Source organism: Harpia harpyja, chromosome 18 (assembly GCF_026419915.1).
Source record: "Harpia harpyja isolate bHarHar1 chromosome 18, bHarHar1 primary haplotype, whole genome shotgun sequence".
In the NCBI taxonomy this organism is placed as follows: Eukaryota; Metazoa; Chordata; class Aves; order Accipitriformes; family Accipitridae; genus Harpia; species Harpia harpyja.
Window position 1 is genome coordinate 4,996,419 of NC_068957.1, and position 25,322 is coordinate 5,021,740.

Consider the following 25,322-nt stretch of genomic DNA (forward strand, 5'->3'; position numbering starts at 1 on the left):
TGTTGCAGAGATGTGAAAGCTGGAAAGCTGTTGCAGTAGGAAAAATGTACCTAAGACACATATATACAGGAGACGACTAGAAGAACTGATACAACTACAGCAGTGTCGTGAAGAGAGTTGTTTATATTTTCCCGTAAAGGGTAAGAGTAAAAGAATGCCTAGGAATGTCAGAGAATAAATTCATTAAGATTAATGCCACTGTCAGCCAAGTCATGGGCTCCTTTGGACCAATAATTGATTTGAATTATCTCATTAGGAAACACCTTTGGTAAAAAATGGCACCCGAACAGGAGTAGGTAGTACTTACTCTTCTCTTGCTGTTACTGAGCATACTTAATGTTGTAGTTCTGCATGCTTACAAAACTTTGGGTGTGAATATCAGAAATTTTCAGTAAGCTTCTAAACCTAGATTGAAGGATGTGAATTTGCGGATTTTGCTTAGCAAAATTGCCACAAAAGTCAATAAGAGAGATGCCTGATTAAGAAGAGACTTCCATACAGGTCATGACTTAAGGTTTACCCTGGATATTCTGGGGAGAGAGGAGTGTGAGGATCCACTGGGAGAATATGGCCATGTTGGTATTAGTAAGAGTTTGACCCTTGCAGTCCGGCACAAGCAGTTTTTAGCTAAAACAGTATTATAAGAACACTGTAAATGCTCTTTTACTCTGCAGTGAGGCTAAACACTAGGACACATGTATCAAAGACAAATATTTGAAAGCCAGAAAACTGGGTAGAAAGGGCAATGAATACAGTTATGCTTAATGATCCAAACTGAATCTTAATTAGGACCTCATGCCTTACATCTTCCTTAAATGTTGCCATGGTTTTTTTCTGGGGTTTTTTTGTTTGATTGGTTGGTTGGGTTTTTTTGTTGTCACTTTCATGATAAGCATACTTATAGCTGTAAGAACTGAACCTGAAAGTTTTAGCATGGATGTATCCTTTCTCTATTTTAAAGATGACTTTTGCATATAACTAATGTTTACAGGCTAGGAACAGTCACCAAAGGATTTATGAACATTAGATCCTATAAAAGACTTAAGTGCCAAAAAGTTCCAGATCCCTGAGCCAGATACATTTTTCTGCAGTGCACGAGACTGAAACCAGTGTCTCCTTGTGTCAGTGAATATCTGCCTCATGTAGTTCAGAAGGGAGCTGCTGAGGCTGTGTGTCTGTATTCACCCTGAGCCCCATGGTCTTTGAGCTCCTGTGAAAGCAGGTATCTTTGCCCTTTTGAAGAACTGAGTTTGCTTAACCGTAGAAATGAGACCCAGAGAGAAGAGGTGTCTAGCGATCAGAGTGTATATGGCTCATTTCCCTTTCCTCCTTCCAAGAGAGCACTCGTTACTCAGCTGTTGGCTATTGGTGTCCATGCACTACTTACCTTTCCTCTTGATGCTTTAACCTATAGAAAACCGTCAAAGTTACACTGGGCTAAAGAGACCAGGAGAAAAGTAGCACAAGTTGGTTGCTTAGTGGGTAGGGCAGTTGCCTGGAAATAGATTTAAATCATCTCAGACAGAGGAAGCAATCTAAGCTAGTGTGTTGTATAGTAGGAAGTATTCACTTCTAAGTTTTGAAAGCAGCTGTATCTGCATGTCATCAAGAATCTGATACTCTGCCTATTATAACAAGCCTTGCAAGGGATTTAGATTTCCAGCTCCTGTTGTCTGGAAACCAGTCAACTGATGTCTGAACTGGGTACCTGAATGCTAGTTCCTTTAAACTGAAAACCAGAACTGCTGAAACACACAACTCTGGAATGCTGGTGCCTTGGGAACTTTAAAGCCAAGGTGGTCACTGTTAACAAATGTATTCCACGTCAGGCAGCAACAAGGTGTAAGTTTCCAGGATCTTTTTTTTAGCTTTAAGTGGAATTCAGACACACAAGATTTCATTGGTCCAGGTCTTAACATCTGTTTCTGCACTCTGATGATCTTGTTGAAACTTCTTTTTACTTATGACTTGCAAAAGCAGATCCTTTAAACACTGCAGTGTATTGGCCGTGATGATTGTTCTTGGTGCACATGAAACATGAGGTTGGCCAACACTTTCTGGAGAAGACTGCTGTGGTTCAGAACTGTATGGATACATACAGCATTACTGATAGTTGACTGAAAAGCTCTTACTTTGTCAAATGCTTCAGCCCATTTCCTAATTAGTTCTGCAAACAGATTGGATTAATGTGGATGACAGTATTTTTATACTTATATTTCTGTATAATTATAACTAGATAATAAATGAAATTTGGTTAACTTTAAAGGCCAAATCTTCTGCTATTCACAAAGTGCATGTGTAACAGACCCTTTTCAATCTCTAGCCCAGTGGTTCACAATACTAATGCCCATTTAAGTTTTAGTCATGCTTCTATGTTAATTCAGTGACAACAATTTTTGTATAAAGGGTTCCAAAGCTGACGAGGAAAACTCTATTAAAACTCTAGGCTATTTCTTCTTTTTCCACTTCTTGCTTCTCATCATTTTCAGGTGTTCCAGAGGCTGCCGTTTCATTAACACTAGGGTATTCATTTGTCGCGTTGCTTGATGGAACTGTGGTCACAGGAATGTTTTCGTCATTAGGTACCTGAACGTACTCTGCATTGGATTGTTTATGAGCCATTTCTCTGCAGGAAGACAGAATGAGAATTGTGATTTAACATGTTGAAATCCCATCTACACTGGAGTCTTTCAAAAGAATGAGTCTTTGTAGTTCTGTTGTCTAAACAGTAACCCCCTTAATATTATGACTCTGTTCCAAGAGCACCCAAAAAGGCTGCAACATCACTGCTGCTAAGACAGACGGAGTGACAGAGTGTTAGATAATAAGACTGATCTTCATCACTTGTTTAAGTGATACTGTTAGAATAAAATGGATTTTAGTAAGTTTAAATGCTAGGCCAGGAAAGCAGAATGGGAAACTGAGTGCTGGCAAACAGTATCTAAGAAGGGGTAGCAAAACACAGAGCTTAGTGTGAGCTGCCTGAGAAATTCCATGTAGATCTGATGTCCCATTCAAGTGCATTAAAAATAGAGTGCAGTCAGAAAAGACCTATGAAAAGGCTGAAATCTAGAAAAATATTTTTAGTAACAGGTATGAACTCCATTTATCTTATCAAAACAATAATAAACCAACTCCCAATATTTAAGCACTTTCACATGTAAAAATTGCTGGATTCTAGTGGATTAATTCAGTGTAGTAAGATTTTTTAGGATCTGAGCACAAAATTAGGCTACATCAATTCAAAGCAGAAATCCAGTGCATAAGTGACTGGCCACTGGTCTGGATTAGCACAATTCCATCTCAGGAAGTCTTAGACCTGTGCTACAGGGAAGTGTCCAGATGACGTAGTATTTGTTTTCTGGGCTCAGCTGCATGTATTCATTTAGCATTTAGCATCATGGGTCTAAATACAGTCTGTATAACATATGAGATTATCCTTATTCTGAAGATTTGGCAATTTAAGGGAAAAATGAGCAACCAAAGCACAGAGGAAAAGACATTTCCAGAGCAGGATCAAAATGGACATTCTGTGCTCCATGCTGTTTGCTAAACCTTGTGTCTCCTGCTGTTTGAGATGCCTTAGAGTATCCCAAGCGTGTGTCCTGTTATTTCAAATAGCACTGAACTGAGCCCTCTGTGTTTAAATCCAGTAACGTACAATCCCAGTAAATTTGCGGAGGTAACCCTTAGCTGCTATTCCTTTTTTTACTTCCTCCACCTGCCATTAACAGTCACCATTAACTTTTAAATATTAAAAACTGTTTTTCCGACTTGCCACTTTTTGTTTGTGTTGTTTAAAAAACATTTACTTTACTGTTTTAGGTAATGCTAAGTGGTAGCTGCCTGTAAACATAGGGAAGAGGGTAACGGCAACTTATGTTGCAAGAGCAACAGCTTAAGTCACACAAAAGCAAGTACTCTCACTCTGGAAGTTTTCTCAAAACCTGTATTATTCACCCTTCAAAAAATGTTTAGAATAATTACATTTTACTTTAGTTCTGGATTATCAGCAGTGCTTTACAGAAATAATTGTCTTAAAATGAAGTAAACAGAAACTCTTACTGCATCTCATTACTTGATGACTTCTTATTCTTTGCCTTCTTGGTTAAGACCCAGACGATAATGCAAATGAGAGCAGCTGCCAGAATTGCTCCAATTAATGCTCCAGCAACAATACCACTGTCTGAATCTGGAAAGAGAAAAAGATTTCTTGACTTCTTAAAAAGTATTTTTATAGCAAAGTCCATGGAAATTTAGCGGAGGAGCCTTTAGCAGAAAGAAGGCATTGGATTCAAAGAACTAAAAAACTGACTGACAGCTGTGTTCCAGGACGGAGGCCAAAGATTTTCCAGGAAAGAGAGAACTGTGCTTTTATGACCTTTGCTGCCTCCTTTCTTGTTGATTAGCTCCCTGCCCCAACAAACCCTACATTTATGCCTGACTAAGGGAATCATTAGGCTGTTAATGCTGGCAATAGTTGAAAGCCTTTGCTCTTCAGTCCTTGCAAACAAATTCTGAAATTCAGGTTGGCTTTATCTCTGTCTTTCACCTGAGATGTAAAATGTATGCTCTGATCATTTGTGAGCCCCCAAAACCTATTTCCACTTCAGTACAGCTTCTAGCTCTGACCTGCGAGTTTCATTTTATAGACCACTGGGTAATTGAGTGACCATTCCAGGGACATCTCTCGTGGCTGGTTGTACAACATATGCTTGGCTCTTGTTAAATGTTACTGGTTACGTGAAAAATCTGCATGCAGATGTGGTTGACCACTGCTTGAGGGCAGTCAGGATAAGATATTTTTCCATGACTGCAGTATTTTTAGCTAGTGGTCACATCTACAATGCCCCAGTCCTTGTACTACCACCTTTCAGTGATGGTTGTAAATTCTGGGGCAGGGGTACTTCAGTGGGACTGTTGGGTGAAGAAATTGCTCTAAACTCCATGTCTGTCGGTTCTCAGTAAAGGCTCTGCAGTCTAGAGCCAAGTTCAGCTCCTGCTCCCAGTGGGAAATGAAGCAGGAGATGTTAAATCAGTTGTCTAGGTCAGTGTAAATTCTGGGCATGCCTGGATGAAAACTCCAGAGCTCTCCAAAGCCCATTCCGTTCTTACTTGAAAAAAAATCTATGCTTTAAAGTTGTTACAGCATTTTCCTGCAAACTGTGCATGTCATACAGCATTACTTTCATGCATTAAACTTACGTTTTGCAGTTAGGTCAAGCTCACAGGTACTGTTCCCCAGGGCGTTGCTGGCTATGCACTGGTAATACCCAGTTTCAAAGGTGGTGAGATTGCCAATGTAAAGAATGCCAGTGTTCGGATCTGTGACAGACAGAGAGCAGGTACAAGTTACTGTTTGTATACTGTAGAGGCAAGTGGTTTTCTTCAGTTGCTAATACTGAGAGCTATTAAGAGATCAGAAACAGGGTTCTCCGATTATTCATTCATTTGGGTTTTTTTATATTCTTTAAATAAAAAACATTTACCTTTCTTGAAAATTACGACAGTGGATTCTGCAGGAGTGTATTAGAACCTGAGAAGTAGGTCCCTACTCTGCAAATCAGTCTGTCTGATGTTTTACCCGCATTGATACTATGTCAGTGTAACTTCACAAATGAAAATGTAACAGGTACTGAAGATTTTTGGGATGGAGGCCTTAGCACCTGAATGACAAATTGACTTAACTTATTCTGAGTATAAGTTCACTTAAAATTCCGAGGGAAGGGAGATGTAAAGGCATAAACATTTCTCCCATTTTAACAATCTAAAGTAATGGCATAGACAAGACTTTAAGATGCCACACAATTTTTATTAAAACAAATAGAAAAAACGTCCTGTGTTTGTGACAGCTATCAGTCAATTTGAATTAGTAAAAATAAGATTTTGTGACACTGACTGTCAGAAGAGGAGGGTTAGTTTTAACTACCCTATGTAATACACAGTGTTTGACATGGCTGGTACTAAGGAATTCCAGATCTTTAACACAGTATGGTAGTCCTGTAGTTACGTACTATATTGTTCAGTCACAGGCTTGAGGGTATTCTCATCTACTTTGTACCAGTGGTAGGTAGGGTGAGGCAATCCTTCTTCACATTTGCATAAGAGGTAGATTAGATGGCCTTTTTCAGGTGTTCCTTCTATTTTGCAGAAGGGTTTTGACGGTTTGACTGTAAAATAACGAGGAGAACAGACACATCATGAGTACATACCCGGGGCTGCAAGCATCCATCTCGAGTTCTGGTACTGAGCTGCTAGAAGTAACGAATTGAACCCCATCTACAGATTTCCATCTTGCTTATGGATCTGACCATAGGCTCTCCCGTAAAGATTTGAGTAATATTAAATGTTATGTACATGGACTAGGATACATTTTTATTATCTTTTCTTCCATTTGCATACTAAATATTGTTATGGAGGTATTGAGATGAAGACTATCAATTACTTTAATTATAATGGGCCAATCACTATTCATCATATACCATTCTGCCACATAAAAGCAGCATTTTCTTTAGGGACGCAGCAGGAGCTTATCCACATAGAGGGAGAGGGTCAAGGCCTGATTCTTCAGTATATTGCAGTTGTGGAGGAAATAAATTAACTACAGTTCTTTTAAAAAATATATCTGTTTTGATAGCATTTCCTCACTAGGCACACAGGAGAAGATTCTGTCTTCTCTTACACCTGTTATTTTTCATTTCCTACCTATAGATACGCTGTTGTGGTTCTTTGGAGTACCGTCAGTGGAACTACACCAGCAATGAACACAGCTCAATTTTGTGTGCATAAATGAACAACCTTTCTTGGTTTTTATGTGAACAGTACAATCTCTTACTCAACTGCTCCAAGGTTTACTATTTGTTTGGGGAATTTTAGATGAGAATTAACAGTAGTACTTTGATTTTTCAGGGATTGAGTTTACATACGTCTTTTTCTTATGCCTGGCAGATAGGCAAATGATGTTGGCATCACATTCTCATACGATTTTGATTTGTCACTCTGACCAGCTATGAATTCTCAATATAAAAGCAATGATTACATGGGCTTAGTACAAACTTTTCTCTTATTAGGAAGTAAAGTATCTCATTCCACTGCTTTTCATCCTTTCTGTCCTGTGTGTTCATGGTTGAACTATTGCCTTCTTCCATCCAAAACAGACTTTGTACTGCTTCCATCCAACACATACTAAGTTTCTAGAGTTTCTGGGAATGGGGGTGAGCCAGAACCCTTGGGCTGTACTGCTGCCTCTCCCTAGGTTTACGCAAGTCACCATGACCGACATGAGGTAAAATTAGTAAAATTTTGGTCTTTGCTTGGGGCTGGATGTAATGGCTTCAGAGAGAAGTTGTCACTCCCAGCTAAAAGGGCTTTTTATTTTAATCCAAGTTAGTATCACTTTGTTTTCCAGCATGAGAAACATAGTGAAGTTGGGTAAATCCAGCTACCCGCCTACCTGCTTACATTAGGTAGCTTTTTGAGAGCACAAAGTGAATCTGAAGGCCACTCATGGGCGAATGGAGATTTTACTGTAGGTCAAGCAAGGGTACCTGCGGCGTGGTATCAGGTCTGCTTTGTCTGGAAGCTAGAGGGCACCCCAGGCTCTGCCTGCCTCCAAAGCCCTTGGAAAAAATCTCTGCGTCAGTGCATCAGTGAGCCCTTTCTCTGCATCATGGGCCTTGTTTATCACGGTTCTGTTATTCCCTCTGGTCCTACGCATTTTGAGCCGTGAATTCAGTGTTTCGTAATACGGGAAGAAGACTACAATACAGCAATAGAGAGGAAAGGCGCTTACCCAGCACACTGACAATCACAGATTTTTGACTTTGTCCAGTGTCACCCTGTGGGCTGAAAACTTCACAGGTGTAGAAACCAGTGTCTGAGGGCTGCATGTTGGAGATTGTTATTGATGCATTCCCTGGACCTGTTGCAGCTGTTATCCTGTTCTTAAACTCTCCATAGGAGCCAGACTGGCCTCCTGAATAATAATAGATCTGTGATAAAGAATCAATTGTTAGTTTCATAACAAGAGATTTTACTACCGCTTTGTTTGGTACTCATAGTTGGAATATAGTTGTTTCTGATTAAGCCAAGCAATGTCACCCCCTTTCTTGCCCCCTCGCCCGAGAAAGCAGGGATGAAAACATGTTACATTTGAATATGTATTTCTAGTGGTTCTTAAAAGACAAGCTTTTCAGAAATGGGATTTTTTAATTATGTAAATGGACAGTAGCTAGTTCTTTGTGGATACTCCAGTCACAGACTGACGCATTTGCGAAAACAAAGGTGAGACCATTGACCATCCTATGACAATTCTGTGAAAAAATGCTAAGTCATGCACAATGAATAGTGGTACTAATTGAAGCACTGATAATTTGTGATATTATTAATAAGCATCTCAGTAGAAGATTGTGACAAGAATGGACCTGTCATTGCAAAAAGAGGATGGCTGCAGAGCTTTCCAAATACAGAAGCCAGCAAACAGAGAACTGAAATGAATCCACAAGACATAGGTCTAAGCAAACAAGGCAGTACATCTGGAAGCAATAAAAATGCAGTACAAGAACACCAGTAGAATCATCACACATGCAATTAGAGCAACAATGCTGTTCTTGTTTGTGTAATGGGGGTCAGAGACAGTGTCATGGGCTATCTTGGTTTTTTGAGTTTATACTATAGGTGGAAGTCAAGAATACCTGTTGGCCTTGATGCTTGGAGGGGCACATTTGGGATCAAGAAGCTCCCATTTTACTAGACAGTAAAAAAAGTTTTGCAGAATTATAGACATAGTAAGGATAAATGTCTCTATGGACTGCAACATTTCCTCCCAAATAAAAATTTGCTGGTTTACGTTGACCGATTTCACTGACTTCAGTAGCATCAATTGTACTTAACAGCACTGTGGGAGTAGAATTGGCCTCATAAGCTTGTAAGCCCAAACCTGTTGGCTGAAAGGAGAGGTAGAATTGTGTTTATTGTGGAGCCTCATTGGTAGCCTGAGGCTTGGGCCTTGAGTCTGTTAGGAACTGCAGTATCTCACCTGCTCTGGGGTAAATATAATAGTTCTCAAGGACTACACACGCTCTTGTCCAGTCTAGCTCTGCTGTGAAACCAAGATCTGAAAGAGCAAAGCTAATGTGGGAAAACTATGGAACATTAATTATTTTTCTCAGATGTTAATGATAGTGTTGTGTAAAATAGTGATAGTATTTGGGATAGGCAGTATGTTCCCCAGTGTCTACATGCACAAACTCCATTGTCTAGGCAAAGTGAACAGTTCCAGCATACGCAGTCTTTTTTTTAAACTGATGAGAGGTAACCATATAGAATTACAGGTTGGGACCCAAATAGATCTAACCTTGTTTCTACTGACAGTATTCCAGAATCAGCAGTATAAATGTATTTATTGAAGTTGGACTAACAGTGTGTTTTTTAATGGGAATAGCTGGAAAATGCTTGTAGGAAAAAGCTTCACAGACTCTTGTGAAATGCCATTCACACTTGAATAGTATCAAAATTTCCTTTTGGTCAAAGTTCCCTGCCTTTAGGGACGCTGCAGATCCTCAGACAAGAAGTATAATTTGCTTTACTTTGCAGATCAACCGATTGCATTTTGAATTAAGAATATTTATTTTTAATTCTATTTATCCACCCTGATATGGTGTTGACTGAAGTCTTTAAGCAATGTTATCTGAAAGCCTTTATTAGCTTAAGGCAAGCTACACCCCAAAACTGCCAGAGCACAGCTGGTTTATGCAATGATAAGGCTTTGAAATGAAGGTCAGTACCCAGGCTGCACAGCACCAGCAGCTCCGGTACTGCAGCCTGGCCCCATCTCAAGTGCAATTCTGCCTAATTTCCAGCCAGACTTTATCTTTCCCTGCCCCAGGATTACAAACACCAGGTACAATTGATGAAGGGCTCTGAATAACAAAGCTACACTACTGCAATGCCAACATGCGGAAAACTGGTGTTGCAGTGGAGGAAGCGTAAGAGGTCCAGTGTTAGCACAGTGGCAGACTAGGTTAGAAAGTCTGTTGAGCAGCTGGATAGACTCTCCAGTTTCCATTGTTTGCATGCAATGCCATCAGTTCTAAAACTGATTTCATGCTTTGCAAACGTCTAGAGATGGACCTCTACTGCAAAACCAGAGTCTGGATGCACACCCTCCTATTCCCCAAGGAAGGTGAGTGTTCAAAATAGGGAGTTTTGTTTAAGCAAATTGCTCATCAAAAACTGATCTACCTGTAATTAGAGAAACACGCTGGCCACGCTTGTCTCATTCTATGTTTATCTGAGTATGAGCAACAACAGAGTTATACACTGTTCCTTGCGAGAGTCCAAAGTTACAAGAACTGTGACTTCTGACTTCAGGCGCCTCTTAAGCTGACATTCCTATATAGATCTCAGCAGCGATGGGCTGGATTTGCATCTCCTCTCGATCAATTGCATCTGTTTGAGTGTCTGAAGAAAGAGCTTCCATCAGCTCTTCACACTAATGTGAAATTAAGTTGTACAATGACTTAAATTTAAGTAATGCATGACTTGCAGCAGCATGAGAGGAGAGGCAGGCCCATTCTATCCTACTAAAAGGCCTGATTACTGAAAAAAGGGCTAAACTCTACTCAGTCTACCTCAGAGTGATCTGGGATTTATGTGAGAGTAAACAGTAGCAGAAGCTGCCCACCAAGCACTAGCTTAGCTATAGCACACGTTGTGGGAAATAAGACTGGCACCACAACGAGTCTTAAATGCAGTCAGGGCATGCCAGTAAACATTATGAAAGAGCAAGTGCTCCTCGATGTATTTGATGTGAAGGCAGGGTGAATTACATATCTAAGCCCTCATACAATACACTGAAAAATTAATCCCCTGTGTTCTCTCTTCCTGTCTGAATGCATGCAGAGAAAATACTTTGTGTACACTGTTAAATCTGAGACAGGTGTCAACACAGCAGAGAATATTTGTTCTCTTCATGGATTTAAACAGAATCTTTCTGGGTTGTTTTTTTCAACTATGAACATAAAGGCAGTGGAACATCTTAAGGAAATGCATTCAGTTCCTCTGCAGGCTGCTGCCTGTTCTCTGTTCTTCTGCTCCTGTATGATGCTTATCTCACTAGCTCTGGAGTTTATTGCCTGAAGGAAGGTGGTAAACACCAAAAAGGCTGAGTAATGTTGTGATTAATTACTGAGTGTATATCGTGTCCCAGTGGTATGATTGGATTGTGTACACAGGAAATTTCATTTAAGAGGAACATGTTTCAGTTAATTGGCTGTGAATTCATAGCCCATTTTAAACAATACACTCAAAACAGGTATTTTAAACCCTTACTCAAAGTGTTTCTATGTTCTTGAAAAGCTCATGTTTGTGCTTTTCAAAAAGCGGAAATGAAAATCTTTGCAAAATGTTTCTGTTCCATTTCAAAAGTAAAAAGCTTGCTTTCTGTTGAAGATATAAAAGACTTTTATTTTTGGGCAACTGACAGCTAATGTTCCCTCCTACAGACACACATCTCATTGACATTTCTTTCCATTTTACCTAAAATTTCTCTAAAATGTCTGTATGGGAAAACTGTAAATTTAGTCAATAGTAGACTTTTCCTGGAATCCTTTTTAATTTGATGTGATAAATATATTTCAAGTGCAACATCTTGACTGTAAAAAAACCGAAAGAAATCTGCTGTGCTTCTTTTGAAAAAATAAGCTTTTTATGTTCTCAAGCAAATCATGAGCAGCTCTAGTGAAGTCGATGATTTACCAGTGTAAAAACAATACTGAGGATGCAGTAATGGTCGCTGCTTCTCTTTACCAGCTAGTTTGCTCATGCAAGTTTTTATATAATGGTGCCTTTTCACATTTCATGGGAGCAGCTGCCTGGGATGAGTAATCAAACAACTGACAGAAAAAAGAGCGGAGATTATCACTCCTGAAAATGTTGCCCCTAATAACTCTACAATCTGAAACACCAGTTTCTGCAAAACAGCTAAGTTGCCTAGAAAACATCTCCCTGACCTTAGAAAGGATTGCCGTTTAGTTGGTTATTCAACCTCTGGACCAGGCAGTGCCTAAAGCCACTAATATCAGCAGGCATCCTTCTCGGCTTTCTAAGGCAGTGGTATAGTTACTCTGCATTTCCACAGTCACAGTTTCTGCTGCAACCAGGGAAAGGCTTTGGGCTCATAGACTTCCAAGGCAGCTAAGTCAGTTATTCGTGGACCTGTTTGGAGGAGCTGGGTTACAAACAGAACAGGGAATCGGAAATGGTCATACTTGTTTGGAAGAAAATCTTGGTAATCTCAATGCACTCCAGATGCTGGAGACAAAATTATTTGTGTCCCCAATTCTGAAGGATCTGGTACATTAAATCACATGTTCTTTTCTCCTCCTTTAGGCAGACTTGTGGGAAGGCTGCTCCTTTTCTAGTGTGATGGTGAGGAAAGTATTCGCCTGCAGAGGAAGCAGTTGGCAAAGCTGATGCTGAGTTGAGGATTTTCAAAGGCTGCCAGATGTTTTGGCAGAGAGCACGGAACCCACCTACAGGTTTTCTTTATACAACTTCTATAGAAAGATCTTCTTCCTTAGAGGGTGGAGGTTGTGTGTGAAAAAGCAGGCAGTAAATTAGAAGAAACATGCCTCCATCTGCTTCCTTTCTTCTTGGGGCAGGACAAATACATACTAGAATTTGCATAAATATGTGTCTTTCAAATGCACAGTCTTTGGATGGACTCATTCATAATTTCCAGGTCAATATTCCTCCCACCCTTCATCTCCTGGTGTCACTGCATCACATTGCTGTACATGCCTCGTACATCTGGATATCAAAATTGTAAGATGAGATGTACTTGAAGATGTGTTACAAAATGTCCCACTTAATCTCCACAGTACTCTTAATTTCCTGACTGGGGGGTAGTTTCAGGACATGACTTCCTTTCTAGTACCTGTCTTCCCTCCCACAGCCCCACCAGCAGTTGCAAAGCTATAGCATCCTGTTCAATGACGTTTCTCTAGGCTGATGTATTCAGCATCTGATTCACAGTTTTTGCCTGGCGAGCTGTAAAGCTCAGGTGTTCATTGGGTTGTTTTTTCATTTTCTGTTTGTCATTTTCTCAAGCTACTAGAAGAAGAACCGTTAAAGTCTCTTTCTCACCAATAAATGCAAAGGAGCATATTAACAGCTTTACTGGTTTGAGATCATGATCTCTTTTTGAATTCTGAGTACAGACAGAATTTATGAAATAACAACCAGGGAAAAAAATGTTCATCACTCCCTTAAGCATCTTACCATCTAATTAGAGAACAAATGCTGCACATTCAAAGTGTTAATTAAAGCCCAAGGCTCAGATTCTGAACTTGGCTAGATAAGAAAGAAAATGCTCACGCGTGTGTTGGTTTCTTTGACGTGTGTCCTGTGACTGAGTCTGGCTCCAAATGCCTTTTCTCATCTACAGCTTCTTTTCACACATTTTTGTCAAAACTCTGATCTGCCAGAGTGTAGTAGGGATACAGAGTGTAGAGTATGTCCTGCATTATTGGGATTTTTGCATGGGTAATTGAGAATGTTAATAATGACTAGAAGCGTCTTGCCACAATTGCGCATTGGTAGAAGAAAGGGATGGAGTCAGAAGCCTTTAGAGGATTAATCATTCAGCAGCTTTAACTGGTGCAAAATACTTTTGAGGAGCAGCTCTTTCATGTTCTCACAGTATCATTCTTGTGGCTGAACTATTAGTGAATAATTTCTACGGTGCATCAAGCACAAATATGTTTTCTCAGTGTACTTGGTGTAACTGCTCTTCAGCAGTTATTATTAGACCTCAGTTTACATTGGGTTGTACTCTGTACTTTGTGGTGAGACAGGAATCCCACTGCAGCCAAAGGGGGTTTGGAATGGATTATGGCTGGGACGTTGAGCTGACAGCTGAGAGGAAGCCAGTTCAGTAGGCAGCTTAGTGTCCCTCTGTATCCATTGCATCTCAAAATGTTATATTCTAGAAAGGAGATCCAGGATGATTTTTTTTTTTTTATTGCTATGTAAATATGTAGGCCCAAATTTGGCCTATCCAGACTTGCTGACATCCAGCCCAGAGGATCCTGGTGTGTGTACATGCCCTTCAGATACCCTTTGGGTAGAATATTCCTGAAGGTGCTAGTTCAGCCACCTAGGATAGCTATGGTTAAAAAACAACAGCTACATCCAAAGTAATTTTGATAGAGGAAAATGCAATAAAAACCAGGGCGAGTTAAAAATTCTGAATGATGCACCTGATTCAGCTTATCTCAGTCATGGACTGGTTTTAAGATTTTAATCCAGAACATGATTACAGGTCTCATAGTAGCATAAATCTAGTAGAAGCTATTTAGCTCTTTTTTTCCCTTAAGATTGTGGGGATTTTTTTCTTACCTTGTGTCTCCAGCTACATCTTCCCCGTGCATCTGTCACATACACCATCTTTTGACAATGACTGACTGACTTTTCATCCATACTCAGAATACCGTGACACGGGGAATGCTGTATTTGAGTAAAAATGTGCTGATCTGAGAGTTAAATGAAACTTTAAATGTTCCCCCAAAATCAAAGAGCCTGTTCTCTACATAGCTCCCCATCAGTACCATCAGTGCTGTTCACAAGGGCAGGGTGCCTCGTGTTCAGCAGATTTTGCAGAAGATGTCTCAAGCCTTTGTCAACAGTGAGGTGCAATACAATCTTATTTCTAAGTTTTACCTAAAATTAGGCAAACTAAGATTGAAGTCTAATGTTTGCTCCAAACATACCAGTTACAACCTAATCATTTTCTACTTGTCTCCACTTTTCTTTGTGTTCTCAGTATTGTCTGCTTCAGTGTAGCAGTTTATCTTCTCTCTGCAGACTGTCACCTCAGTGCCAGAAATAACCACAGGCAGCCCACAGTAATCCCAGTGACATCCAGGGAGTCACTCTGACTGCAATGACATGACAACAGGGTCTCCTTCCTCTGCACTGGAGATGTTGCCTCTGCTTTCCATGAAGCTATTCCTTTTAAGTGCCTGCTCAGTCATCTAAGTGCTAGATAAAACCCAATTTTGTAAAAATCACCTCTAGGCAAAAAGAAACGCTCGTGTATCAGAGAGGCCCTTTCCGGGAAGTTTTCCTGTACTGCCTCAGGAGGTGCTTTGCATAGGCTCATCTTCACTTGTGGGCTGGAACGGACTGCTCTGCTCCCAAGGCAGCGTCCCCTGTAGCTCTGACAGCCTCTGTGGCACATGATCTCGGTTGTCTGTGGCTGAAAGCGTGCGATGGGGTCTCAGGAACTACTCATTCTACATGAGGAGGAATTTGTTCTTTCAATGGTTTTTAGGGGAACGCCACACTAATAGGACTGGCTGGCCCCTGGCTGTCGGTGCCCATACCTGTGCCTTGCTTTGTGCTGGGCAGCAGAGTTGTGCTGGCCTTGGGACTGCTGGTAATCTGAATTCAGGGTTTCAGGGTGAAAGGAGCAGACACAGTTGCACTCAGATCACTCTTTGCATCTCTTTCCTTCCTTGGGCTCTGCCACCCTGTCCCTTGTTCCTGAACAGCGTGACATAAGCCTGCTCACTCTTGTGAAGATTTTGCAAACTAAGTGGCTCATCAGGCCTGCAAGGCTGGGTATAAGGACATGACTAGACTTCTTGTGAAGGAACAGTGCCGTCTTCCTCATCTCTATGGTTTGCCGTAAGTGGAAACCCTCCTTGCCCCTATCCACTAAGTGATACTTTATCAGTAGTACAGATATAAGAAAAATACAGGGCTCTGGCAGAGTGAAAGCCAATATATGAAATAAATAGAAGGTATTGTTGCTGTTACATGCTGCTAACACTCTTTCCCTCTCAATTGCCCGTCAGTAATTTTACCAAAGCAGTGTCAAAGTCACTGTTTGCAAATATTTCAAGCTCCCCTTTTTTTTAGAAAACATTTTCATGAGAAGTCTATCAATAGTTCAGTTTCTCTTATAAGTAACAGTCATTCATGACCTTTACTGATCTAGTGAATTTAAAATTTCAGTCCAGGATTCTGCCCTGGGCATATCTTGGGTAGCCACGCAGTATCTCTGATAATTTCACTTACTCTAACTATGGGTGGCCTGGGCTGGAGGCTCAAGGTGTGGTCCTGGTTGGGTTCAGGAGTTGTATTTAACTTTGCAAGGCTGCAGCCTCGCCTGTGCAGAGTCAACAGCAGGCTTCAATCTTTCAAACATTTACTTAAGTGCTTTATGCAGAGGCCAGCAGAGTGACTCAGAGCATGAAATGAAGCACAGACGTAGATCTTAGCAGGAGCTGAGACTTCACCTTATGAACCAGGCCAGGCTGTGATGTACTCTGTTACCCTGGGTGAGCTGAATAAGTAGCATTTGCCTCAGTTTGTCTACATGTAAAATAGAGATGGTTGAGTATTGCAAAGTTCTCAAGATCCTTGGCTGGGAGTTATTATTTAAAAATTAAATTTATCATTAAAAAGACATGTTGCTAAGGGGTAAATGGCAAGAAGAAAAAGTTAAAAATACGTATGGCATCCTATTTTGCATGAGTTGATATTTACATTATTTAGTTCAAATGAGGGGAATTACTTTCACTGGAGAAATTTCTCAGGAAAAGAGCAGAGTTAGGCTCCAGTTAGTAAAAAGATCTATATTCACACACTATATATAGCTGCACTGTCTTCAAAACAGCACCGCAAACACCTGCCATTCCGCTGTTTGCTGCCTCCCTTTTCATCACACTGTCTGTGAGCAGCCTGTTTGTGGTATTTCATCCTCTCCGGTGTAACTGCCATGACTTTTAACTGTCGAGCACCTGCGCCAGCATTGTGTAAGGTGGGCAATGTGGAACAAGGTATGAAAACACTAGAACAAACAGCAAAAGACACCAGCCAGCTTCACAAAGTCAGTGCTGGGAGAGAGATCCGCGTCAGGTCTGCAAACTAATGAATGGCACTGCCTCACCTTGAAGCAAGGTAAAATCTGTTGCTGAATATTGTGGGGCATTAAATTAACACTGGCACTAATCCTGATCCTGATCGTACTGATGTCACTCCAGACAGGACTGTACCTGAGCCTATGTATCTCAAAACACTGCAAAATCTATAACATAAGTGGCAATGTAAAATACTGACGTTCTTATTAAAAGGGGTACCTCTGGCCTCTGTGCTTATATATTGTGTCTTAAAATCTAGTAATTTAAAGCTCACATCCATTAATGCTTCAAGCCAAAAGCATCTTAATGCCATAATTTTGCCTTAATTCTAATGTTCTACACTTTGCTCTATTACTTGCTGCCACTGTAGAGAGAAAGGGCCATATTCCCTATTATGTAAATAAACATTATTTATTAGAATCAAGACTTTTTTCCTCCCATAGTTGTTATGGAGAACATCCTCCCTGCTTAATCTTATTATAGTGAATATAGCAACCATGTGAATAACAGGGTCATCAAGACAGCTAACATTTACTAAGATGTCAGGAATATTTAAAATTGTAGCAGGTAGGATAAGAAGATGTATTTTCTGCATTTTTTTTTTAAATTGTAAGTCTCCTATCTTCAAAATATTTGGCAGATATTTTCTACTTTAAAAAATGGAAGTTGAAAATGTTATCCATTTAGTTACTGAAAAAAATGGCAAATTTTGAATGAAGCCAGGATTTTCAACACTTTTTCAGGGACGATATATGCTATTTATAAGGAAGTGTTTGCTTGTTTATTTATTATTACTGACATTTTAGAAGAATCTAAATATCTCATAAAATTAAATAATTTTATCCCACTTAGATTGCAAGCTACTGTTCTGGTATTCAGTAAAGTATGGTGCCAGTCTGTTCAATTCAGTTGGTTTTGTCATCTTACCAGCATATTGAATATATTTTTGACTTGCAATTTAGTATTCTTTAATCTAAACAATGAAAGGTAAAGCTGGCAGTTTCCTCCATTGCCATACATATATTTCCTACTTGGAACAAAATGTGAAACTGAACTTCAGCTACGTGCCAAGCAACCAGGGCAAACCCAGGTTTGTAGAGAGATTATTTTTTGTTCAAACTTGCAGGAGAAAAACATGCATGCTTTCAGGCACTCAGTCCTTTCTGAAACTCAGAAAAGTAACCAGCCTGAAATAGAAATAGCAACCTCGTATTGCTGTGAGTTCAGACGGAGGTTGAAAATCCAATTTAATGTTCAGCTGTGTTGTGTAATTTCTTAAACTGTATTTTCCACAAGCAGTCACAGTCCTTTCTTCCCAGTGTTTGCATTAACACGATTAATTTTATTGTGAATAGGTTCAAAATTGTAAGGAATTGCCATGTTGTGGTAAAAGGATATAGGGTCAAGTAATACAGGACTGAATGGGTTGCTAAAAGCATTTTAAAAAGAGTAATGCCCCAGTCCTGCCGCTCTTCACACACACGCACCCTCCAGGCACATCAGCAGGCTCAGAGGAGCGAAGGGTATCCTCCAAGCCTCGCCAAGCGTGTGAGCCAAGGATAACTGGCGCTGCAGCAAAAGGAAATTTTACCTCGGTGTTCAAGGAGAACGGGATTAGTCACTAACCCGTGGCGTTTCCAGATTGAACCGACTTTATTTGATGAAAATGCAAATCATCCATTATAAATGCATGTGTGTTGTGGTGTGAAAGCGAATTCACCGTGAAATTAGTTTCAGACACGGAGAAAACCAGATGCAATTTTTCCCAGTAGTGTTTCTTTACATTCCTTACAGGCATGGCTTTCCCATTGCCTGCAGTGGGAAGCTCAGTGGGACTGAGATTCATGGATTCATTTCCCCACCAAAAAATAACATTAATGGATGGCTCTTGAAGTCTGGGCAGTAGTGTAAGTACGTAGAGGAAGTTACGCATCCCTTCCCTGACTCTTTCCAGGCAGACCAGGCTGCTCTGCAAGGCCTTTACAGCCACGTGAGAGGCTCGGGCGGTGGTTACAGCACGTGGCTGTCTAGTCCTTGGTGTCCTTCGCAGTCCCGATGCTGCCCCCATGCTGATACTCCAGCCTACCACGCGGTCTCGTTATGACCCTGGGGGGAGATACTGTTTGGCTCTGCTGCTTCTGGGGGTCTCAGGAGGGGCAGGGAGCATTTGCCTTTGATCTGTAATTGTTCTGCTACCGCAACGACACCCGTGGGATGCCGCAAAATACCAACGCAAGTTTGCTGTGGCAGATTTCCTGCTATGACAAATCACTGCAGAGTCCTGCCAGAATACTTGCTGTTCACTTTGTGCCGATCGCCTGTTGTTGAGCACCGCTCCTCTTACTGAGCCGCCTGATAGCAACGACAGCGGCTGAGTCAAGGAGCTCTCATTTGACCCGTAAATGGGGGACATGTTGTCATAGGCAAGGGTGTCTCACCAGGAAAGCGGCCTTCACAATGGCAGGGAATACCTGCCAGACAAGAGAAAAGGGAGCTGGTCCAGGGGCTGGAGCGCATGTGTGATTTTTGGACACCTGGTCTTTGCTCTGCTTCATGCTTCCTGGGTGGCTTGGAGCAAGATGCTCATTTGAGCATCTGAATCCCTTTTGCACCTTCTCATAAGTTTCTAAAGGAGTTCATAGAATCATAGAATCAGTTCAGGCATGTCAGTAGGAACTAGGAGCCTAGACAACTTTGTGCATCTGCCCCTAAATTTCATTGCACCCCAGTCCCTTGTCTTTAGGGTGGGAACACCAACGTTACCTGCCTCCCTGGTCTGCAGCGAGGATAACACTACCAAACTTAACAAGATTCTTTGAGGACTTAAGGCTATCTTAAATACAACTTCATATTAATAATAAATAAATATCTTACGGTATGCAGTTGTGTCTCTTTGGCACTGTAAAAGCTCCACTGAATAAAGAAATTTCCCAGCGGTCCAGAACTCGTGTATGTACAGAGGAGGGTTGCGTTTCCACCTGCAGTGACATTCACTGTCTTCTCAGGGACGGTCACCACAACGCCGCTGACGTGGCCTGTGGGCAGTAAGTGTGGTGAGGGGTGAGGAGAGATCAGCCAGGGCCGACCCTGGGAGCCGGGCGGGAGTGCCTTGTTCCCTGCGTTATCGAAGAAACCCGTAGGACGTGTCTAGTCGTTCTCCTTTCCAGTACAGTTTCCCTGGGGCTTTGTGTGGAAACTTTAGCGATAACAAGCTGGGAGTGGGTAAAAGCTAACAAGCAAGTAAATCCCCCGGAATACCTGTGCCCTTACAACAAATAATATTCTGAAAAAGCAGAGTTCCTAAAAACATACTTGTTCTCACCTGCAGAGACTTGTCTTCTCACTAAGAAGAACCCATGGCTAAACTGAACCTTTTTTCTGCACTCAGTGCTCTCCTGCACCTTGCACTCTCGTTTACAGCTGTCTCTAGCCCTCTTTTACACTTTTCTTGCCCTTTTTTTTTGCAGTTATTCTGTTAGATGTCTGGTCTCCTTTACCTCCTGCAGTGTTGTCTCTTGTTATGTTCTTATGTTCTGACTGAGACTCGGTGGCACTGTCCGGTTCCCCCAGGCTGCAGCCCAGCAGCCTTTCTCTGCTTTTCTTTTGCTAATTACTTTGCTTTTGTTTAGGTTTCTTAGGGTTTACACGCAGAAGCTGTTCTTTTCCAGTGCTTTTACATTGGAAACGTCAAACTAAGCGTTTTGGATCTGCTTTTGTTATGTGGGTTGTAAGAAATTCTGTGATAACTTGATCAACCCTTTCTGTTGTGCTCAGAGCAGAAAGGGAGCAAACATAACTTGTAAGCCCTTTCCCATAATGTTCCAATCAGTCTTGGCTACACAGCCATATTAATGAGAGGAATAGAGCACCATCTTACAGTATTCATCTGTTTCTGTCCTCCATGTAAGTTACTGGCAATGGTAACAATATGGCAACAAAGCTAGAGCTGTCAGAAAAGTAAGTTTGAATTTCAGGGTTTTGCTAGATCACCGAGTCCAGTTTTAAAGCTACTGTCTAAATCTCAAGGAGAATATATTTCTTTTGAATGTGACGGAAAACATAAGTCTTTTGGGGGTTTCTATGCAAAACAGGCGAAGTGAGAACTTCATGTTTTAATAATAATAATTTTCACATAGGCAATGTCAATTTCACATGTCAATGCTACAGGCAAAACATACAAAATATTCTTCTCAATGAAAGACCTGTTCATCTTATGTTCAGGTGCTGCTTTTGAGAGTTTAAGCAGAACCTCCAGTAATACCAAAAGAGCATTTTGCTCAAATTATCAACCCTATGAGAGAAAACATTGTTTAAAAAAGAAATATAATCTATTTTGACATTTTTAACCATGTAAATATTGCAGATTCATCAGTTGCTACACTATGCAAACCTATGTGAACCTAGAGTCTGAACTCTTCGGGGTCTGTTTTCTTTGTTTGATGGCTTCAATAGTAAAAGCTCACTGCAAGGAAGAAGGGAATAATCTACTTTCCATGTTGGTGGTGGCTAGGATGAGAACTAGCGGGTTTAAAGTACAGCAAGATTTACACTATATGTGAAGATGGTCTCACAGGAATGGCTGGAGACTGACCTAAATGTGTCAAACCTGCCTTGGGGAAAGAGGGGATCCCAGTGCTGGCTGCAACTCCTGCTTGTCCTATAAGTTCACAGTAGCTTAATCCTTACCGAGATCTAACATAAAAGCCATGTAATATTATTTTAGATATCTCAGTTCACTGTTCTCAGCTTTAAGAATTAGAGTTGGCCAGAGGATGATAGTTTCTTGCCACAATAATACTTCCAGGTTTACGTGTATTTATTTTCTGCTCTTTGCAGGATTAAAGCTACAGTCTTTCAACACAATGTCAGTCTACTGAAACATCCATTTTCCAGTCATCTGCTCCACGTATTTCCTTTATCATTCTCTGGTTTTGGAGTCAGGAGTGCCACAGAGCCTGGCTGTTATAAGCTTTTCCAAAATAAATTAATTTTAGCAGAAACAACTCCACAAAGCATTCTAGTTTCTGTGAAGCTGTATATTTTGAAGAAATACATTTAGTTGAAATAGGCTTCGCTCTAGTAAAAATATAAACCCCAAAACCTATCAGTCAAACTTCCGTTGTCCAGCAAGGCTATTTAAAGCCATCACTAATTGTAAGATGGAGCTTGTGACTGCAAATGGAATGAACTGGACCCACAGACCCTGTTCCCTCATCACAGAAGTTAATGGGAGTTTTGCTTTGCATTTACTTCACCGTTTACAGTTTCAGTCTCGTAATCCCATTTCATACCTACAGGCCTTTTGGTTTAAATGAAAAAAGGAAATGAATAAGAAGTAACTCGGTGAAAAACGTTGGTGTGAACAGGACCATAACTTGTTAAAAATAGTTGATCCATGTCTTTTACTCATCAATATTACGGTAAGACCGTTTCCTTGCTACAGAGAAGGTCATTGCAGTTAATTGGGAATCATCCACTTTCACTGAAGTCCCGTGCAGTTTTTAACGCTTATGAAGTAAATCCAAGTTTACTGATCTTTTCCTAGCCACTACAGAAACCCCCAGTCAGTGGCACCCATCAGTATGGACACACTGCTCATCTTAAATCCAGAACTTTAAAATTAGAGGACATTGCTTCCAAAAGTATTGGTATTAACACTGAATTACTTTTCATTTCTAAGGCAAAAATCTGTGGGGTTTATGTGTGTGAGAGAGAGATAACATTGAAACACCAGGAGCAACTATTTAAAATATTTCTCTGGCATCCAAACCAGATAATTCCATCTTGAAAGGAAAATGTGGAAACCAACTTCCATTTTCTTTAGTGGGTAGAGGCTGTTCATCTCTGTGGAGCATTAGACTTAAAATGTCTGCTTCTGAATATATTAAAAATAAAGCTTAGCACAATGACATGTCCTTGAAACATGAATAATATATAATTTTTAATATACCATATAATTCCTAGGTTCCACAAAGTATTATGTCCTCACTTAACTTCAGGGAAATCCAAAGGATTATTTGCACGCTTAAAGTTAAGCGTCCCCCCCAAATTTTTTTGGTGGGGGTGGGACCAAGGCAGCATTTCCCAGGGCTATTATCAAGGGGAGACAAAAGCCAAATGTGAGAAAACCTAACCTTGAAACGCTTGAAAGACCCTAACACTCTATGTGAGAGCTCTTTGCCTCTTCCTGCCTTTAGAGCAAAGCATTAATTTACCAAAGCTAAAATTCTGTTCTTGAGCAAAAAACTCTTACCAGTCAGTGGTCAGCTTGCTGATTTCCACAAAATGGCATAGCGTTATAGCCATGATTTTCATTCCATCCTGAAATAAATCTTGAATGTTCTCCTAGTTTGCCAGTCAGGTTCACCTGCTCTCGTATTTCAACAAGTTCCTTTATTCCAGTACTATTTTGTTATTCTTACCTGTAAGGATGGCTAGAATTGGAAATATCTTCAGCATCGTTGCAAACATCTTCTTGATGTTGGGAGAGAAAAGAGACCAGATGCTGCTTCTGACTTCGACTAAAACTCAACTGTTATTTTTTTAAGTGGGTTTTTGTTTTCCTTATCAGCTGTGTATCAACATGTCAATAAGCTTTTTCATTCTCCTTCTTTGTCACATGTGTACTTTTCTCCGACTAGTGGTGTGACTGTTCAGTTGAAATCATTTTGTGGGGTTTGAGCAACTGAGGGTTTTGTTAATAATAAACCTTTGAATCAGAGAAGCCCAGATTCTCCCAGTTTTGCCAGGGCCCAGCAGTATTTGCCTACATAAGTACTTCCACTGAGTACAAGAAAAGTATTTGCAGAGCTATTTAACAGTCAATCTGATTACCAGTGTTGGAGTCAGGCCTAATATAAATAAGGGATAATCTTTATTTCCTGTTAATGCTATCATTTCTTTTTAAAAATGAGCATGTGGAGATAATATGTTGTTAGTACATTTTCATTTTAAAGCATATTTCTCATACAGTTTTATACAGAATGATTACATTGGACTCATATGTTGCCTTGAAATTTCTATATTGAACTCATCAATAAGATAACACACCAAAATAAAGATAAAATATAAGTTATCTTCTAAACTGATTATAAAAGCTGTTTCATCTAGTTTTAATCCATGAAGTTGGATGCTACCAATACAAAATAACAAGGTGAATATTCTGATTTTTATTTAAATGTTAATACCTGATTTATATAGTGAAAAAGCAGTGGATGAAGGTTAGGACTTGAAGAACTAATTGCAACAACTTACAGTAGATTACTTTGTCCTTACTGGATGCAAAACGCCTTCTCTGAAGCTCATTAGGAACTGAAGGTGCTGAGCTTCTTGCTGGAGCCAGCTTTGCTTTCTTTATTCCATGTCATTTGACTGAGGCTAATTCAAAGCCCCAAGCTGCGGTGGCAGTCGATGATTCTGCGTATGCAGCCATGCGTGAGTGAGTAGCTGAAGGCCTAACAGAGGGCAGCACTGCCTTTTAGATGTGCGCCTGTACCTAGGACCAAGACAATTAAAATGGTCGGTGACTTTTTTTCCATGCTTGTTGAAAACATGGGTCTGGTTCATGCCTGATGATCCCGTCTTTTTAGTGGCTACCAAGGGTGGCCACCCTTTCCGTGGCAGGGGCCATGCTGCAGCTGGGGAAGCCCTTTTGGCAGGTGAGGCTCAGCATCTGACCATGTGTGGTTGGAGGGGAGAGGTATGCCCAGGCTCTCCCTCATCTCTAAGGTGATGTGACAGTAGATTCTTCAGCGTAGAAGTGGCGAGTTACTGGTTGCGTCAGTTACTATTGGGATCAGGTTTATGGACTTAGGTGAATTTTATTCTGCTAGCTATTTCTGTGCATGGCAGATGCCTGAATAATCTCTGGGCAGATGTCAGGGTTTGATTATATTCTTACATGAGCCATCTCCAAAAGTTTTATGAAAGGTGTCTTCCTTAGTTCTGACTGTCAGCACTTCACACAGCATTCCCACAGGGTGGGCAGTGCTTGCCTTTTAGTGACGGGAAGGACAAGACTTGAAACACTTAAATGTCTCATCCAAGGATGCACGGGTGACCCAGAGTCCAAAAAGGAATATGTACATTGAAAGACTGAAATTCAAATTCAGGTTTCTTCCAAAACATGAAAAGCATTTAGATTCACCTTCACTAAAGAAGCATGGAGGGATTCCAAATGCACATGGCAAGTTCTCACTGGCTTTCCCTGGGTCAGCCTAAAATGGGACCTGCTGCTGTTTTCCAGTCGTTTAGCTATGGATGAGCACAAATGATCTGGACATGAGCACAGTCTACAGACTTATTTCAGTGATTGCCTGTGGCAGCTCCGTAATACCCAGTCCAGAGCGTTGATCCTTTTGAAATGACAGCAATTTTAAAGAAAATGCAAAAAAC

The 25,322-nt window shown here is 40.6% G+C and overlaps 2 protein-coding genes across 2 annotated transcripts in view; one reads left to right on the plus strand and one right to left on the minus strand.

Moving 5' to 3' along the window:
- PSMD10 (proteasome 26S subunit, non-ATPase 10) overlaps window positions 1–25,322 on the plus strand; it is an 86,994-nt gene that overhangs the window by 5,398 nt on the left and 56,274 nt on the right. The gene's annotated exons all lie outside the window — the stretch shown is intronic.
- VSIG1 (V-set and immunoglobulin domain containing 1) lies at window positions 2,443–23,909 on the minus strand. Its single transcript, XM_052813094.1, has 8 exons — window positions 23,351–23,909; window positions 19,803–19,963; window positions 14,401–14,508; window positions 7,793–7,991; window positions 6,015–6,170; window positions 5,206–5,325; window positions 4,066–4,192; window positions 2,443–2,626 (listed from the first exon to the last, which is right to left on the minus strand). The coding sequence occupies exons 1-8, from the start codon at window positions 23,397–23,399 to the stop codon at window positions 2,443–2,445; spliced, it is 1,104 nt and encodes a 367-aa protein (XP_052669054.1). The 5' UTR covers window positions 23,400–23,909.

Coding starts and splice junctions, on each gene's coding strand:
- VSIG1 (XM_052813094.1), bottom strand. CDS start 23,399: ATGTTTGCAACGATGCTGAAGATATTTCCAATTCTAGCCATCCTTACA. Junction 14,509..19,802: donor AAGAGACACAACTGCATACC/GTAAGATATTTA, acceptor ACTCAAATACAG/CATTCCCCGTGTCACGGTAT. Junction 7,992..14,400: donor GATGTAGCTGGAGACACAAG/GTAAGAAAAAAA, acceptor TCTTTATCACAG/ATCTATTATTATTCAGGAGG.